Source organism: Garra rufa, chromosome 12, assembly GCF_049309525.1.
Source record: "Garra rufa chromosome 12, GarRuf1.0, whole genome shotgun sequence".
NCBI classification, from domain to species: Eukaryota; Metazoa; Chordata; class Actinopteri; order Cypriniformes; family Cyprinidae; genus Garra; species Garra rufa.
Window position 1 is genome coordinate 22,865,003 of NC_133372.1, and position 19,044 is coordinate 22,884,046.

The 19,044-nt window shown below is 36.7% G+C and overlaps 1 protein-coding gene across 2 annotated transcripts in view; it reads left to right on the top strand.

Moving 5' to 3' along the window:
* Window positions 1-1,934: 1,934 nt before the first annotated feature.
* Window positions 1,935-19,044, top strand: part of slco2a1 (solute carrier organic anion transporter family, member 2A1) — a 31,573-nt gene continuing 14,463 nt past the window's right edge. For both annotated transcript variants that reach the window (XM_073851641.1, XM_073851642.1), the window contains exons 1-4: window positions 1,935-2,067; window positions 13,082-13,219; window positions 15,117-15,273; window positions 18,762-18,980. In XM_073851641.1, the coding sequence (XP_073707742.1) occupies window positions 2,008-2,067; window positions 13,082-13,219; window positions 15,117-15,273; window positions 18,762-18,980 (574 nt within the window). In that variant the 5' untranslated portion in view covers window positions 1,935-2,007. The remainder of the gene's footprint in view (window positions 2,068-13,081; window positions 13,220-15,116; window positions 15,274-18,761; window positions 18,981-19,044) is intronic.

A 19,044-nucleotide genomic window follows, 5' to 3' on the forward strand; every position in this document is an offset into this window, starting at 1 on the left:
ATAAAAAGTAACATTTTTCAATATAACTTGCTTTGCAGAAAATGCCCTATGCCTTGTATAAGGTTGTAGGACTTTGATCCTAGAGCGCAGTAACAGAACAGAGACTCACGTAGGCTTCGGTCATGACCGTCAGTATGAAACGGCAAGCGTTAGAGTAGGAATATTGGACTTTGAGTTTCTATTCAAAAGAGCAGGCCTACAGCGTAAACTAAGCCTTAATTGTGCTTTGGAATGTCATTGTAAATAACTCATGCTCCATCAGCTGTGAAGTGTCAGGCAGTGAAATCCCGATTCAGGAGTTCATTGTGTGTGACTTTATTTGAAAGTGCCGTTAAAACTATTGAAGATTTGCAGCTGAAGAAGAAAAAAAAAATCACTGACGCACAACCCACTTTAATTTAAAACTCACAAAGACAGGTATGTCATCATTAATGCCAAATCCTTTAGACAGAACTAAGAGTATAACATGCAGATAGCAACAATAATAAATAGTGATTTGGATTACAAATAATTCAGTATAAGCTTTTGTGTTTATATTGTAGTTACAGATGAAGTCAAAAGTTTATGTACACCTTGCAGAATCTGCAAAAGGTTAGCAACATAAGAGGGATTATACAAAATGCGTACTATTTTTTTGTAAATAAAACGACCCTGTTCAAAAGTTTACATACACTTGATTCTTAATACAGTGTTGTTACCTGAATGATCCACAGCTGTTTTTTGTTTTTTAAGTAATAGTTGTTTGAGCGTCCCTTGTTTATCCTGAACAGTTAAACTGCCCGTTGTTCTTCAGGTCCCACAAATGCTTTGGTTTTTCAGCATTTTTGTGTATGAACTCTTTTAAACAATGACTGTATGATTTTAAGATGCATCTTTTCACACCGAAGACAACTGAGGGACTCATGCAACCATTACAGAAGGTAAATTTAACTTATTTTGTCTTCTGGGAAACATGCAAGTATCTTCTGTAGCTTCTGAAGGGCAGTACTAAATGAAAAAAAAAACCCTGATGTTTAGGCAAAATAAGAAAAATTTACTTATCTACATTCTGTTCAAAAGTTTACACCCCCAGCTCTTAATCGTGTTTTCTTTCTAGAGCAAAATCCCTCAGTTGTCCTCAGTGTGAAAATATCATACACTCCCTTTTGTTGGAAAGGGTTCAATTACACAAAAATGCTGAAAACCCAAAGAATTTGTGAGACCTGAAGGATTTTTCTGAAGAACAGTGGGCAGTTTAACTGTTTGGGACAAACAAGGGACTTATGAACAAGGTTCAGGTAACAACACAGTATTGAGAATCAAGTGTATGTAAACTTTTGAACTGAGTATTTTTTTATATATAAAACTTTTATTTTCTCTTGTGGACTATATGTGAATGTCTTCTATGTGAAATATCTTATTCAGGTCAGTACTAAATAAAAAATAATGCTTTTCCATGATCTGCTTTATTTGAGTGAGGGAAAGCTAATTTACAAACAGTTATCATTTTAATACAGTTTCTACACATTTTATCACTGGTTAAAACTTATCTTAAAAGTCATCGTTCTTAAAAATATTTTTAAGATTATGTTGTATTAAGATATGGAATTTGATAATAGATGATAGAGTACTATTATTACAAATGCTTGTTCAGTGTAATATAACACCAGGCGCACAAATAGAAAAACAAAAGTACTCCTGTTCTTTTCAGGTGTCAAAAAATTGAAATGATTTACACGGTTTATGATACGTGTTTGCACAGATTCCTTACCGAGAGTGCAGTAAGTCCGTGTAATATGAAGAAATCAAATCCGTTTCAGTCATACAAGGAGAGAGAGACGCACACAACTATCACCAAAACATTCACGCGTGGAGCAGTGGGCGGAGTCTTGTTAGCGTTGGGCGGGGCTCGTGACATCACTGATAATGGTCATATAATCCCCCATAGACGATCACCGATGTGGAAACGTGTCTTGTTCATCCTTGTTGAAACAAGCCTAACAACCAACTTTAACTTTATAGAGAAACATGGACATATACGCCAAAGACATAAAGAAACCCAAGCCAGCGTTGTTTTGTAACATAAAGGTAAATTATTGTTATTATTATTGTTTATGTTATACATTAATATTATTAGCTTGTAAAAAAGATTTTAAGCTTAATATATTAATTTTTTATATAATAAAAAAGTTGTGTATTATTTTTATTCACTGTCATTTAGACTTTAAAAAGCAATTTATAGTGCAGTTGCTGTCTTGCACTTGCTCTGAGGCTAAAGACGAGAGAGTGAAGGTTTATTATATTATTATTTATGCTGTCAAGATTTTATTGTCGTTGGACTTGAAACCTGGAAACGTTTGTTTTTAGCACTCACTCGTGACTTCTTATAACAGGGCTTTAGTTTTATTAGTTCACAGTCCTTGACATTTTTTTTAAACCTTAATGTTATTAATAATATATAACATATATACATATAGTTATGAAGTTTAGCTATTTCCAATAATAATATATAACATATATATATATAGTTATGAAGTTTAGCTATTTCCAATCATTTATCTTCTGCTCAGCATTGTGAATATCAGTTCACTGGATCTAATTCATTAATTCATGCTGTTATATTTTACGTCTTTCATTTGTTAAGCCCGGAATCTTTAATTCAAAGTGTTTGACAGCTAAAACAGGTTTCGCTGATTGAGACTGTCAGTGTAGATAGACTTCTGTCATCTTGAAGCATCTGTGGAAGGATTAGCAGCTCAGGATGAGGACGTCGGCCCAGGGGGCAGTGCTGTGTATCAGATAGCCTGCCAGAAGCGATGCTCAGTTGAAGAACTGCATTCATTCACGGTTTACTCTCAAACAAATGTCTGTGGAATGTAGGGATGTTAGACAAAAAATATGCTTCTGTCATCTCTCTGTCTTCCTTTTCCATGCGTACAGCGTTTAATTATGGTGTTTTTGTGTTTGTAAATTGTTTGGATAAGGATCTCCCTGACCACAGACTGTTGTGGTGTCAAAACTATTTAATCTTGGCTATGCCTTAGATGCATGCATTGATTAATTTTGATTGATATCTCTTCATTTTCTCCAAGCAGTATTTTGTTTTTCTTTTACCACGATACAGATCTTGACCAACATTAACTATGTTTACATGCACCCAAATGATCCATTAGTAATTGGACTGATGCCTCAGTAGGACTAAGAAGTGTTCCTGTAAACATCTAAATCAATCCAATTGCTGAATCTAAATTAAATCTTGATGGAAATGAAAAGGGTGGCGTAGACCTAAAAGAATTAAATAGGAAAAAACTATGTAAGCTATGTAAATGCTTGAATACAACTCTCTTCTAAGTCAGCTTCAGAAATACCTTGCGCAACTGCATGATGCACATGTTTAAAAGACCATTTAATTAAATAATCTGTTTACATATGTTTCACTTGTTACAAATAAGCATATCTTTATTTACATCGTATCATAGGAGAGTGATTTACTAAATATTTGCTTGACATACTTGTCAAAAATGACAAGTTGTGACACTGTAGCAGCTTCGCACGTCAACCAAATATGAAGCGGATTGCAGAACAGTGCATGTAAACATATGTACAGTCTGCTTGTTGCGCTTACTCAAACTCGGTTGACCACTGTAGCTTGACTTTGCAATTAGGCATTATAGAAAATACCATCTGTGTTTTTCTAGAGTTGCATAATTCCTTTAGACTCATACCTGCTCATTTCTCCACCTAACTGCCAGCGAATCATCTCTGACAAACCAAGAGGTTGTTGATCATATTAGACAAGAAGAAAATTTGCTCATCTAATTGTTTCACACCTATACTTCAGGTCTGTTTTGTGTATTTGTGAAAATCATTTGCACGTTACAAGAACTGTGAGCAAAAACAATTCCAAATATAGCTGCAAGCAGCGATTACCAGGGTTTAAGGACTTTAAGACATTTAAGCACATAAGAAAAAATGACAGTACATATTATTATTACTATTATTAGCAGGCCTGTAACCAACTAAATCAATGATTTCAAAAAGTATTTTTGGCGAATACAGATAATTTGCCATAGAAACATTTTTTTAACGTTTATGACTGTTATAGCGGCAGCTGCAGTCTGTTCTCCCTAAAACTTTGCATGCTTGTTTAGAATCACATCGCATGTGCTTAGGTTTTGAGTTTTTGTTTAGGCTTTATAGGCTTTTGGGTATATTTGGACAGGCCCTTTTTCTAAACGACCCCGTTATAGCTTGCCAAAGGGAAAATTTCAACATTTTTGATAATTATTGACCTAGAGAGTCCAGAGAATTGTACTCCAGTGGGGTTTTTTTTCGTAGATTGAGTGAAAAACCTCGGACAAAAGTAGGTTTTTCACATTCTCTCAAGCATTTCCCTGGTGAAAAAAACAGCTAAAACCAGCCTAGGCTGGTTGACTGGTTTTAGCTGGTCAGCAGGCTGGTTTTAGAGGGGTTTTGGCCACTTTCCGAGCCTGGTCAGGCTGGGAAACCACCAGCTAAAAACAGCCTGACCAGCCTGGGAGACCAGCTACTTCCAGCTTAAACCAGCTAAGACCAGCCAATCAGCCTAGGCTGGTATAAGCTGTTTTTTTTTTCAGCAGGGTTAACTAACGGTTTGATTAACAGCAGTGGTTCTAGAGGCAAAGTTGTTCTGAACTGCGAGGTCTGTCGAATGATATGAATATTGAGCCTATGTGTGAAAAACAACACAATATACAATCGTTTACGCCCTTGAAAAATGCAAGGAAATGATGCACCGACCTCCCCCAGTGGCTGATTTCTTTCAAATTTCTCACAGACCTTTAGGGCCATGAGGCAAACAGGCCCACCGAGTTCCGTTCCGATCGGCCTCCATTAACCTTTTCTAATAGGTGCTCAAATTTCATTGGCTTACGCAAATGTCCTTATAGATGCTTGTGGCACTTTGGACCAAGCTCTGCAACTTTTTTAATGTGACCTCAGAGTTTGGCGAAGATTTCTCATTCCTTTTAAAAGTTATAGCCAGTTTAGTAAAGGCAGTCTTGCCCCTTTTGACCGTTTTAGCATACCTTTGCGATGAAGAGTCGAAAGTTCAACATTGTTTTTTGTTTTTTTGATAATTATTGATATTCACTCTCCAGAGAATCTTCCTGGTTTGGTTCCGATCAGGCACAAAACCTAGGACTAGTTCGCAAAAGATTTTTCAAAAAATGCAAAATACCTTAAAATTTCGCAGGGTGATGGATGAATCCGAGGCATGTGTTTTGTCCGACATGAGCCGAGGATTCTAATGACATAAGACACTTAAGCCGACAAATGGTTAAGGAGTTATGAGCGATCACTTACTTTTGATCGCTGTAGCCCCCCTGTCAGGCCGATTGGTGCGAGCCTTGGTGACATTGTAGACTACCATCCTGCCAAGTTTCAAGTCTCTACGACTTACAGTTTGATCTGCCCAATCAGTTTTACATAGAGACTGCTGATCCTTGGCCATTCTAACAATTGCAATAGGGTTTCAGCGCTACATGCAAGAACCCCTGATGAAGATTGTTTGGAATAACAGTAGACAGTTTGACATGACACAGATGCAGAAGTGTCTGCTTAGTTTTTCTTACTCTGTTCTATGAAATTCTTTTTTGCCCCCTTATTAGGAACTGTCTGTTGTTGTGGTAATTTATATTTAATAAGTGAGAGGACAAATAGAGAGACACTCAGACCTTTTCTTTATATTTGCAGTACACTCTTAAAAATAAAGGTGCTTCACGACGCCATAGGAGAATCTTTTTTGTCTAAATGGTTCCATAAAGAACCTTTAACATCTGAAGAAACTTTCTGTTTCACAAAAGGTTCTTTCTGCTAAAAGAAGGTTCTTCAGATTATAAAAGACAAGAAAGAGATGGTTCTTTAAACAACCTTTGTCTGAATGGTTCTTTGTGGAACCAAAAATGGTTCTTCTGTGGAATCATGGTGAAGAACCTTTTAAAGCTCCTTTATTTTTAAGAGTGTAAGGGTGTGAGAGTGTTAGAGGTATGTCTAAATGGATTTAGTATTTGTGTCTGTGTGACCAATGAGGCATAATTGCACATGTTAAACGGACAGGTTTTGCATATGTGTATTTTGTTCATCTGGGTGAGTCAGGCAGTGATGACGTTTGTTGAAAGAAGGTGTAGAACATGCTGTTCAGTGTACTAGGCTTGTTTACAATCCTTAAACCCTCCCCTCTTTTTAAATTTAAACTCATTTGAACTGATAGGTAAACATGCTCTTTTCACATACATAATAGAAACATTAACATCTCAGCGGTTAAGCCGCCTTATTTTGTTTAAATGAAGGGTTGGATTTCAAAAGGACAGTTTTTTTTTTCAGTTTGTCATTAGACATTGTAAGGAGGGAGTGTTGTTTATTTGGGCTACAGGTCATTGTAAGATTGCAGTTGTTGACAGAAATTAGTAAAATATTAAATGAGGCTGTCACATTGATTCTGCATTTTTCCTATTTATTCTACCATCAACTGATTTGCTCTTGGCAGTATGCGAAGGTTCATTTACTCTTTACTAGGAAAAAAGATTTGTTGAATCTGTGTTGCATTATGGTAGACCAGCTTCTCCAGATTTTTTTCACTTGATTTCCTTTAATCGTTGCTGACAACCTCCAACTTTTTTAGTGTCCCATTTGCAGGTTTTTTCTTGTAGCCATTTAATGTGAAAATCTGTGAAAGCAGACATAGTTTGCAAGTTTACTGTTTTCTCAGACCTCAGACATGATTATTTGTAGTCATTATGAATTACGCTTGTCATCACTAAATGTGTAAAATAAATAGAATTTAGTTGAAGTCGAGTTTACATACACTTTGCAGAATCTGCAAAATGTTAATTATTTTACCAAAATAAGAGGAATTATACAAAATGTACTGACCTGAATGAGATATTTCACATAAAAGATGGTTACACATAGTCCACAAGAGAAAATTATAGCCTAAATTATAAAAATGACCCTGTTCAAAAGTTTACATACTGGACACTTGATTCTTACTACTGTCGTTACCTGAATGATCCACAGATGTGTTTTTTTTTTTTTAGTTTTAGTGATAGTTGTTCATGAGTTCCTCATTTTTCCTGAACAGTTAAACTGCCTGCTGTTCTTTAGAAAAGTTTTTTGGTTTGTCAGCATTTGTGTATTTGAACCCTTTCCAACAATGACTGTATGATTCTGAGATCCATCTTTTCACACTGAGGGACTTAACTACTACAGAAGGTTCAAACACTCACCGATGCTTCAGAAAGAAGCACAATGAATAAGGAGCTGGGGGTGAAAACTTTTTGAATTTGAAGATCAGGGTAAATTTAACTTAATTTGTCTTCAGGGGAACATCAAAGTATCTTCTGTAGCTTCTGAAGGCCAGTACTAAATGACAAAAATATGATATTTAGGCAAAGTAATAAAAATGTACACATCTACCCATCATTTACACATATGTTCAAAAGTTTACACCCCTGGCTCTCAATGCATAGTGTTTCCTTCTGAAGCATCAGACAGTATTTAAACCTTCTGTAATAGTTGCATGTGAGTTGTCCTCAGTGTGAAAAGATACACAAAAATACACAAAAATTGCTGAGAAACCAAAGAATCACTAAACAAAAAAAAGGTAACAACACAGTATTAAGTAGTATAAGAGTATTATTTTCTTTTGTGGGCTATATGTAAACGTATTTTATTTGAAACATCTTATTCAGATATCTGCTAAATAAAAAAATAACATGCATTTTTTATGATCCCTCTTGTTTTGGTAAAATAATTAACATTTTGCAGATTTCCAGACTTCCCTACGGTTGTGCTTGGTTCAACCCAAAGTGAAAGAGCCCCTGAATGTCCTGTTATTTTGGTAGCTGTGGTGCACAGGATATGCAAAAATGATTGTAACATTGGGATTGTATTTTTTGACTGTTTAAGCTTTATATCCTGAGGAAATCCGAAAATGTCTGCTTAATGGCTCCGGTAACATGTGATAGCAGTGCAGAGATGCATGTAAAACATCAAACTTCAAAGTTAGTTTTTCCCCTGATTCTCCTAACTCAGCAGGACTCTTTATGCAGCACAATAGCTGCTGAGGAGGGGCAGAAGTCCAGATCTGGACAGTTGACAGGAACTGCTTTTCAGCACGTTCATCGAATCTTTCATCACTGTGGAGTTCCTAAGAACATTAAGCCTGATCTACAATGTCAGTGCAAATCAAACATCATTAAAATGCTCTGATGATTCAAAGCTAATGACACTCTATCAAATTCCCCTCAAGGCGCTTAAGTTCACTCGGCGGTCATTTTGCTCTTTCTGTGTAGCCTTCTTGAATGGGGAAATGAAAGTTTGAATTGACAGTAAAATAATAGTATCATATATTTTGCTTCTTAACTTAAAGGATTAGTTCACTTCCAGAATAAAAGTTTCCAGATAATTCACTCTCCCCCGCGTCATCCAAGATGTTCATGTCTTTCTTTCTTCAGTCGAAAAGAAATGAAGACTTTTGAGGAAAACATTCCAGGATTTGTCTCCATATAGTGGACTTTAATGGGGATCAACGGGTTAAAGGTCCGAATTGTAGCTTCAATGCAGCTTCAAAGGGCTCTACACAATCCTAGCTGAGGAATAAGGGCCTTATTTAGTCAAAAATGTGTTTAAGAAGACCTAGGTACCCTAGCTTTTTGAACCTGATTTTTCATAATGATTACATAATGCAGTTTTAGACGTGCATCACAGATGAGCATTTGTGGTCAAAAAGTATAGAAATGTTTGTTTTTTTTAGAAAATGATGGATTGTTTTGCTAGATAAGACCCTTATTCCTCGGTTGGGATCGTGTTGAGCCCTTTGAAGCTGCATAGAAATGCCAGTTTGGACCTTCAACCCGTTGAAGTCAATTATATGGAGAATATCCTGGAATGTTTTCCTCAAAAACTTTAATTTCTTTTTGATTGAAGAAAGACATGAATGTCTTGGACGAGCAGTTTTGCCAGAATTAAATATTATATGAGGGACCTTCAAATTTTGAAATGGTCGAGAACCACTGTTTTACAGCCTAATGCGTTAAAGAGTAAATGAAAAGCTGATGCCTCTTTGAAAAAGGCATTTATTTATTTTTTCCTGATTTCCTAGAACGCGCAAAACAGCCTGCCAGGGCTTGAATGCTTGAGGTAACAGTACGACAAATGTCTGACAATAATTCTCTCTCACAGATGGCAGGATTGTTTTATATTTAAATTATTTTTCCAAAATTCCAAAAACAATTCACACATTGCTTCAATACAAACCAAACATTTCAGCATGCTTTGCACTTACCCAAGGCTACTTTGCAAAAGTCATTCAAAACGCAGTGAGTGATCAAACGCGTGCCGGCTCTGCAAAAGATTTATGGAGAATTACGCACTGATCAACCTGCCAGCTGTAATTTGCGTAGGAACTTGTCAAGTTATTCTGTGCATATGCAATTGCTTGCACTTTGTAAAGCCCTAATATACAGCAATACAGTAACATGCCCTGATCATAGTATACCTACTGTACTGTATTTATTGAGTAATGGCCTTTGGAGTTTGCTCATGTTAGTCTATCAGAGAGCTTTGAGAAAAATAAAAAAGAACAATCGGCTTAAGCTTTTGTAACATTATACGTGAAAGTTTCCAGACGTGGCTGTAGCGTATCAAATAATTTGAGCTGAACCTAATGTGGAACTGGCACTGGGGCAGAAGAGGCACAGAGCTGCCATTCAAACCTCAAACAAAAGCATTTAGTCGGGCTGCTTGAGTGGGCACAGCCTATCAAAATAGTTCTGTAATTAAAAGCCCTTTTGCCGAAAAACAAGAAAGAAATTGTATCAACTGTGTCAAAAGCAGCTATTATGTGTACTAACAAGCCATAAAGCTGAAGATTTAATGGGAGCATTAGCTGTTCTAGAAGCCGTCAGAAAGCGTAGTGCTTTGGCCTGCAACGGTTGAGAGCTGGCGGTGAGTGGAGGAGAGGGATTTATGTCTTGTGTTTGTTTAGGAAATCCAGTCCAGATCTCTACATGCCCCATCAGATTGCTTCATGCCTCTGAGACCTCTGCGAATGTTCCTCTGCTTGTGTTCATGACGCCGGGCACAAAAAAAGCATTTTATCAAATGGGAGCAGCTGTATTTCGCTCTCATACACAAACAGGGAAGCGTTCCAATTCATGAGCTTTTATCTCCACTGCATTTCTGGCTTATCGTCAAGAGCCTCTCTCGAGAGAGGTGAACAAACGCTCTAGACAAACATTACTATCAGGGCATTTGCCAACCAGTACAACAAGTACATATGACTGCCTCTCTGCTTTAGCCTTTCTATCTTGTTATTCATATTATGCATCTCGTAAAATGTTTTATTTCTGGTATTTTGGATTTTTCTTTTCTTCTAAGTGTCATTGGTGATTCTAGGATTTTTGCCTACAGAAGGGCCAACATTAGCTGAGAGTAATAGGTCAATTTTTCTAACGATTCATTGAGTAACTGGATAATTATAATTCTTTTTTTGTGTGTGGAAATGAAAATACACCTAAGCAATGAGGTGATAATTAGTTGAAATAAAGTATCAAAAGCAAGTAATCAAACGGTTTTATAGAACAAACCTAGTTAAATACATAATGTGTAAAAGAGCTAATGTACATAACGCATTATAACAAAGGCCTGCAGAGGGCACCAACGGCCTGACGACTGTTTATGCACTGTACTGCGCGATTTAATCCTTGTTTAATATTGACTAAACTGAATTTAATTCAAATGTCCACTTAATCTATAATATTGGGCCATTTCTGTATGACAGGAATGCTACAGCCACTGTAATTTCTTGAATATGTGGACCGCAAAACGTGTAAATGTTTGAATCGCGGAATCGTTTCAGCCCTCCCTGTTGAAAAAAAAAAAAAAAAAAAAACCAGCTAAAACCAGCCATGGCTGGTCGGCTGGTCTTAGCTGGTTTAGGCTGGAAGTAGATGGTTTTAGCTGGTGGCCAGGCTGGAAAAGTGGCCAACACCCCTTTAAAAGGCTGGTTTTAGCTGTTTTTTTCACCAGACGTCTTTACGATGTTTATGATTTAGAATATATGTAAAACTGACATCTTACAGACGTCTGTCAGATTTTTGCACACAGCAGATGCTTTCAAGATCTTGCAGACATATGTGTGCTATCTGGGGAGAGTTATGAGGCATATTAAGTCATGAGGGTTGTTCATTAGCAACAGCCATTTTGAGGTAATTTCTGCCATTACATTCCCGCTAGTCGCACCAAACAGAATGGCAAAAAAAAAAGAGACCGTTTTCAAACTCTCCTGCTGTCTGGCACTGGTCAGACAAAATCAAAAACAACCACTAGTTAGTCAATAATTACACACTATTAAAGGAATAGTTCACCCAAAAATCAACATTCTGTCATTAATTACTCACCCTCATGTCATTCCAAACTTGTAAGACCTTTGTTATCTTCGGAACACAAATTAAGATTTCTTTTTTTTTTTTTTTTTTTGATGAAATCCAAAAGCTTTCTGACCTTAGACAGCAATGCAACTGACATAATTAAGGCCCAGAAAGGTAGTAAGGACATTGATAAAAAAGTCTATGTGACATTAATGGCTCAACCGTAATTTTATGTGTGCAAAGAAAACAAAAATAACAACTTTATTCATTTCTTCTCTTTCTTGTCTTTGATGCACTTTACGACTGTAACACAACGTGTTTGGCTTCCTATAATCGATAATCTTTAGGCTTCCTTAAAGAGCCAATCAGTTTTCAGATAGGGCCACACCCTAGTAGTTACTTAAAGAGATTGTTCACTCAAAAATTTTAATTCTGTTATAAGTTACTCACCCTCATATCATTCCATCCCCGTAAGACCTTCGTTCATCTTCGGGACACCAATTAAGATATTTTCGATGAAATCCAGGAGCTTTCTGACACTGCATAGACAGCAATGTAACTGAAATGTTCCCAGGCCCAGAAACGTGGTAAGGACATTGGTAAAGCAGTCCATTTGACATCAGTGGTTCAACCGTAATTTTACAACTTTATTCAATGATTTTTCTCCTCCGAGTTACCAACTTCTGCTGTTATTTAAAGTACCACAAAGCATGTGTGTGGTACGGGTTTCAAACAGCATGAGGGTGAGTAATAAATTACAGAATTTTAATTTTTGACTGAACTATCCTTTTAACTTAAGTTGTGATGAAAGAGAAGTTTTCTTCCAGATTTGATTAAAAAAAGAATGTTGGTTGGATTTTGGAATGTGAGTGTTGCACAAAAAATGCAACGAAAATGATTTGAGGTTGCAGTTGATTGTAAAGAAGGTGGGGTTCAAATGTACTAAATCAGTGGTTTCCAACCATGTTCCTGGAGCCACCCCAACACTGTTTCTTTAATCAAAAACATGCAAAATGTGAAGTGTTGTGGGGGCTCCAGGAATATGGCTGGGAACCACTAGACTAAATGATTAGAGAAGTGTCGTTTTCCCTAGAGGTTTGAGTTATGGCATTTTGAATTTGATTTTGAAAAAAAAATGGTAAGAAAAGAATGGTAAAAATGATGCAGGAAAAAAGACAAAATAATAAAAGTGTCACTTACTAATGGAAAGCAGAGACACCATTGCTCTGAATTTTCCATTTTATGAACCAACTTTCTTTTATCACTTTTTTGCACAATAAGCCGCTTTTAGGGTGATGGCAGACAACTGTGTAAATCTTGAAGGTGTTTGTAAGAGCTCTACGGTTTGGTTTAAACTGTACAAACCAAACACAAATGAATTTAGATATATTACGAAATCAGTGTAGTTAACCTTCGTGTGCTGAGGTGAGGCAGTGACGATCAAAGTCCCAGATCTCACTGTTTGTAGAGTTTTGGACGGGAGATCTAATTTTATGGAGTTGTTGTTCAGCTCCAGATGTGCTCTTTCAAAAAATCTCCCATGTGACACAGGGACAACATACTGATGAATCCACCTTCTTAGATCATAGAACATCAAGTTCCTGTAATCGTATGACAATGTTTAGTATGCTGTAATCATATCCTTCATGTCTGACAGATCTTGTACACTTTGTTGCTCTTTCTTCCTGTAGGTCTTTGTGTTGTGTCATGGCCTGCTCCAGCTCACACAGCTCTTGTATAGCTCTTACTTCAAGAGTACCATCACAACAATCGAGAGACGCTATGGCCTGGACAGCCTCTCCTCAGGAACCCTCTCTTCCCTCCATGAGGTATTGAACACTCCACACAGTAATCTAGAGTCATCTACTGTATGTCTTACTTAAAGGGAGAGTTCACAAAAAAATTTAAATTCTGTTATTAATTACTCACCCTCATTTCGTTTTAAACCTGTAAGACATTTGTTCATCTTCAGAACACAAAATAAGATATTTTTGATGAAATCCAAAAGCTTTTTGACCCTGCATAAACAGCAACAGAAGTGACACATTCAAGATGAACGAATGTCTTACAGGTTTGGAACAATGACAGAATTTTCATTTTAGATTGCATGTTTGTCACACTTTAATGTTTCAGAACATCTAACAAATTTAAATATTAATCAAAGATAACAATCATTAAGACTCATAAGTAAACATAACAGTTTTTAAATGAATGGTTCTTTTTATGTAGGGAAAAAAAATAATCCAAAACCCACATGGCCCTGTGTGAATAATTGTTTGCCCCCCGCCTCCTGTTAAAACATAACTGTGGTTTATCACACCTGAGTTCAGTTTCTCTAGCCACATCCAGGCCTGATTACTGCCACACCTGTTCGCAATCAAGAAATCACTTAAATAGGACCTGCCTGACAAAGTGAAGTAGACCAAAAGATCCTCAAAAGCTACACATTATGTTGAGATCCAAAGAAATTCAGGAACAAATGAGAAAGGAAGTAATTGAAATCTATCAGTCTGGAAAAGGTTATCAAGCCATTTCCAAAGCTTTGGGACTCCAGGGAACCACAGTGAGAGCCATTATCCACAAATGGCGAAAACATGGAACAGTGGTGAACCTTCCCAGGAGTGGCTGGCCGACCAAAATTACCCCAAGAGCGCAGTAATGACTCATTCAAGAGGTCATAAAATACCCCACAACAACATCTAAAGAACTGCAGGCCTCTATTGCCTCAGTTAAGGTTAGTGTTCATGACTCCACCACAAGAAAGAGACTGGGCAAAAATGGCCCGCATGGCAGAGTTCCAAGACAAAAACCACTGCTGAGCAAAAAGAACATAAAGGCTCATCTCAGTTTTGCCAGAAAACATCTCGATGATCCCCAAGACATTTGGGAAAATACTCTGTGGACTGACTGGCATGTGTCCTATTACATCTGGCGTAAAAGTAACACAGCATTTCAGAAAAAGAACATCATACCAACAGTAAAATTTGGTGGTGGTAGTGTGAAGGTCTGGGGCTGTTTTGCTGCTTCAGGACCTGGAAGACTTGCTGTGAAAAATGGAACCATGAATTCTACTGTCGACCAAAAAATCCTGAAGGACAATGTCCGGCCATCTGTTCGTGACCTCAAGCTGAAGCGAATTTGTGATCTGCAGCAGGACAATGATCCAAAACACACCAGCAAATCCACCTCTGAATGGCTGAAGAAAAACAAAATGAAGACTTTGGAGTGGCCTAGTCAAAGTCCTGACCTGAATCCTATTGAGATGCTGTGGCATGATCTTAAAAAGGCGGTTCATGCTCAAACCCTCCAATGTGGCTGAATTACAACAATTTTGCCAAGATGAGTGGGCCAATTTCTGCACAGCGCTGTAACAGATTCATTGCAAGTTATCGCAAACGCTTGATTGCAGGTGTTGCTGCTAAGGGTGGCCCAACCAGTTATTAAGTTTAGGGGGCAAACACTTTTTCATACAGGGCCATGTGGGTTTGGATTTTGTTTTCCCTTCATAATACAAAAAAAAAAACTTCATTCACAAACTGCATGTTGTGTTTACTTGTGTTATCTTTGATTAATATTTAAATTAGTTTGATGATCTGAAACATTAAAGTGTGACAAACATTCAAAAAAATAAAAAACCAGGAAGGGGGCCAATACTTTTTCACACCAGTGTATGACTGGTCAACAGCGAAGGGGCTTAATATTAACTTGTTTCAATTTTTTTTGCAGGTAGGGAACACGGTGCTTATAGTGTTTGTTAGTTACATGGGAAGCCGGGTTCACCGACCTCGATTCATTGGACTGGGCGGCCTGCTAATGTCCATCAGTGCCATGATCTTAGCTCTACCTCACTTCCTGTCCAAGCCCTACACTATTGGCACGCATCGTAAGTATCACTCAGGCCATTAGCATTCCTTTTCATCTCATTGAACTACTTAATGTGAATTTTACAGTGTAAAACTTGGAAACCTAACACATCTCTTGGAATGAGGTCTGCTTTCTTTTTTCCTCATTTTCTGTCTCTGTTTGTTTTCTTCAGCATGTTAATATTGTTTCATGCCCCAGAGTGAAGATAGACTCTAAGCTCATCAAAATGATAATATCACCACATTCATTTAAAAAGGCTCAGGACACTTTGAAGAAAACCAGACACAACAAAGAGGGGATCTAAAATAACACAGCTGGATGATAAACATCAGCTTAGACATAACAGGGTAGGCAGGTCTACAGGAAGTAACTGCAGTGCAGAGAGACTCCATTTTGACCCCTTATAGATAGGGTTTAGAATTAGGTTGAGAAAAAGTTGAAAATGGAACGGATAGAGTTGAGGAGCATGTAACAGGGAGATATTGTTGAAATTTCTCAGGCCGAAAAAAAAATCACCCGGAATTTACTCCGAGAGATAACCGCTATCTCCCTTCACTTCCTTAGACCCGTTTATTTTTGCTTCATTCTCTCACTTGCCCTATTCTTCTTGCAGAGACTGTCTTTTGGCCTATTATATAATGTTATGGCCTTATCAATGTTATGCAAAGGTTAAAGGAAATATGCATCCGCTTACGTAAGACCTTAAGTGTAATATCATTCATTTTTGTTCACACTTAAAGGGATAGTTCACCCAAAAATGAAAATTCTGTCATTAATTACACACCTTCATGTCGTTCCAAATCTATAAGAATATTGTTAACATGTTTGTAGCATGATTAACAAATTACTAGCATGGTGTAATAATGAAAGTTACTAGCATGTTGCTAGAATGTTTTTAACATGATTAACATACTACATTACTAAAGTGTTGTTAACATGATTAGCATGTTTCTAGTATGTTGCTAGCATGATACTAGCAGGATTAGCATGTTATTAGCACAATTAGCACATTGGTAACATGTTTCTAGCATGTTAATAGCATGATTGTAGCACGATGAGCAAGTTAGTATGTGGTTAGCATGCTACTAGCATTATTGGCATGTCGCTAACATGTTTTAGCTTGATTAGAATGTTGTTAGCATGATTAGCATATTACTAGCACGATTAGCATGTAAACATGTTTGTAGCATGATATTACTAGCATGTTGGTAACATGATTCTAGTATGATTACTATGTTGTTAACATGTTTCTAACATGATTAGCGTGTTATTAGCATGTTGCTAACACGATTCTAGTATCATTAGCCTGTTAATATCATGTTGTTAGCAGAATTAGCATGTTACTATCATATTTTTAGCACGGTTAACAAGTTACTAGCATGTTGCTAATATGATTCTAGCACGATTAACAAGTTACTAGTATGTTTCTGGCATGATTAGCATTTTACTAGCACGATTAGCATGTTTCCAGCATGATAAGCATATTACTAGCATGTTTTTAACATTATTAGCATGTTGCTAGCATGGTTTTAGTATGATTAGTATGTTAATAACATGTTGTTAACCAGATTAACATGCTACTAGCATGTTTTAGCAAGGTTACTAACATGTTGCTAGCATGATTCTTGTAGGATTAACACGTTACTAGTATGTTGCTAGCATGATTATAATGTTTTACTAGCACAATTAGCATGTTGGTAGCAAGATTAGCATGTTACTAGAATATTTCTAACATGGTTAACAAGTTACTAGCATGTGTCTAGCATGATTAGCATATTACTAACATGTTTTAGCATGGTTAGCATGTTATTATCATGACTAGCATCTTGTTAACATGTTTCTAACACGATTAGCATGTTATTAGCATGTTGATAACATAATTCTAGTATTATTAGCATGTTAATAGCATATTTCTAGCATGGTTATCAAGTTACTAGCATGCTGCTAGCATGATTAGTATGCTACTAGTACAATTAGCATGTTGTTAACATGTTTCTAGCATGATTAACATGTTATTACCATGATTAGCAAGTTGCTAGCATGATTCTAGCATGATTAGCAAGATACTACCCTGCTGAAAAAAACAGCATATGCTGGTTAGGTAGGTTTTGGTGCTGGGATGCTGGTTTTAGCTGGTTTATGCTGGTCCTTAGCTGGTTAATGCTGGTCATGTTGCTGGTCAAGGACCAGCATAAACCAGCTAAAACCAGCATCCCAGCACCAAAACATACCTAACCAGCATATGCTGTTTTTTTCAGCAGGGTAGCTATGTTGCTAGCATGATTATAGCATTATTAGCAAGTTACTAGCACAATTTGCATGTTGTTAACACATTTCTAACATGTTTCTAACATGATTAACATATTGCTATCATGTTGTTTGCCTTGCTTTTATTAGCATGTTAATAACAACTTTATTCAATAATTTGTTAACAAGATTAGCATGTTACTAGCATATTTCTAGCATGGTTATCAAGTTTCTAGCATGCTGCTAGCACGATTAGCATGTTACTAGCATGGTTAGGATTATTAACATGTTACTAGCATTATTACAAAATTGCTAGCATGATTTTAACACGATTAGCATGTTACTAGCATGTTGATAGCATGGTTCTGGCATGATTAGCATGTTATTGGCATGTTGTTAACATATGTCTCTAACACGATTAACAAGTTACATAATTAGCAGAGGTGGGTAGAGTACCCAAAATCTGTACTCAAGTAAAAGTACAAGTACTTATGGAAATATTTACTCAAGTAAGAGTTAAAGTAACAATCTTAATAGTTACTTGAGTAAGAATAAAAAAGTATAAAAAGTATCTAATATATATATACATACATATATATATATATATATATATATATATAGTCAGTAACGGAGTAACGCCATCAAACGTAGTGAAATAAAAGTAAAGTTTTTTCACTATAAATGTACTTGAGTAAGAGTAAAAGTATCTTTAAATATACTCTAAAAATACTAGTTACCCCAAAAATGTACTCAAGTAAATGTAATTCGTTACTACCCACCTCTGATAATTAGCATGTGGGCTTTCTCAAGCCAATTTAAATAGTCCACGTGACATCAATGGTTCAACCCTAAAATTATGAAGCTACAAGAATTTAGTGCAAAGCAAACAAAAATAACAACTTTATTCAATCATTTCTTCTCACCCGTGACTATTTTAACAATGTCCTCACTACCTTTCTGGGCCTTGACCGTTTCAGTTGTGTTGCTTTTTATGCAGAGTAAGAAAGCTCTCAGATTTCATCAAAAATATCTTTATTCATCTTCAGAAACACAAATGAAGTTCTTACGGGTTTGAAACGACATGAGGGTCAATAATTAATGATAGAATTTTCTATTTGGAATGAACTATCCCTTTAAAATGCAGCATATTTTGTCTTCATCATTCCAGGAAATTTTAATGAAAGATACTAAACACAAGTGAACTGAAGGTTGGGTGTGGATGTGATGAATGTGTTGTATTTCTTCGTCTCAATCCAACAGAGAACAAACAGCTGGAGATGTGTTTTTCTCGTGTGAATGCAACGGGTGCTGGGGCTTGTGGTCAGGAGGATTCACAGAAGCTTGTGGACACCAGTAAATTTTGGCCGTTGATGGCTACGGCCCAGCTTCTGTTCGGAATCGGCTCTGTCCCCATCCAACCTTTTGGAATTTCATACATAGATGACTTTGCAGGAGCTGGGAATTCTGCTCTTTATATTGGTACTTTTTAATATTTTTCATATTGTTCACTGAGCTGTAACAAATGAAAGAACTGTAAAGATTA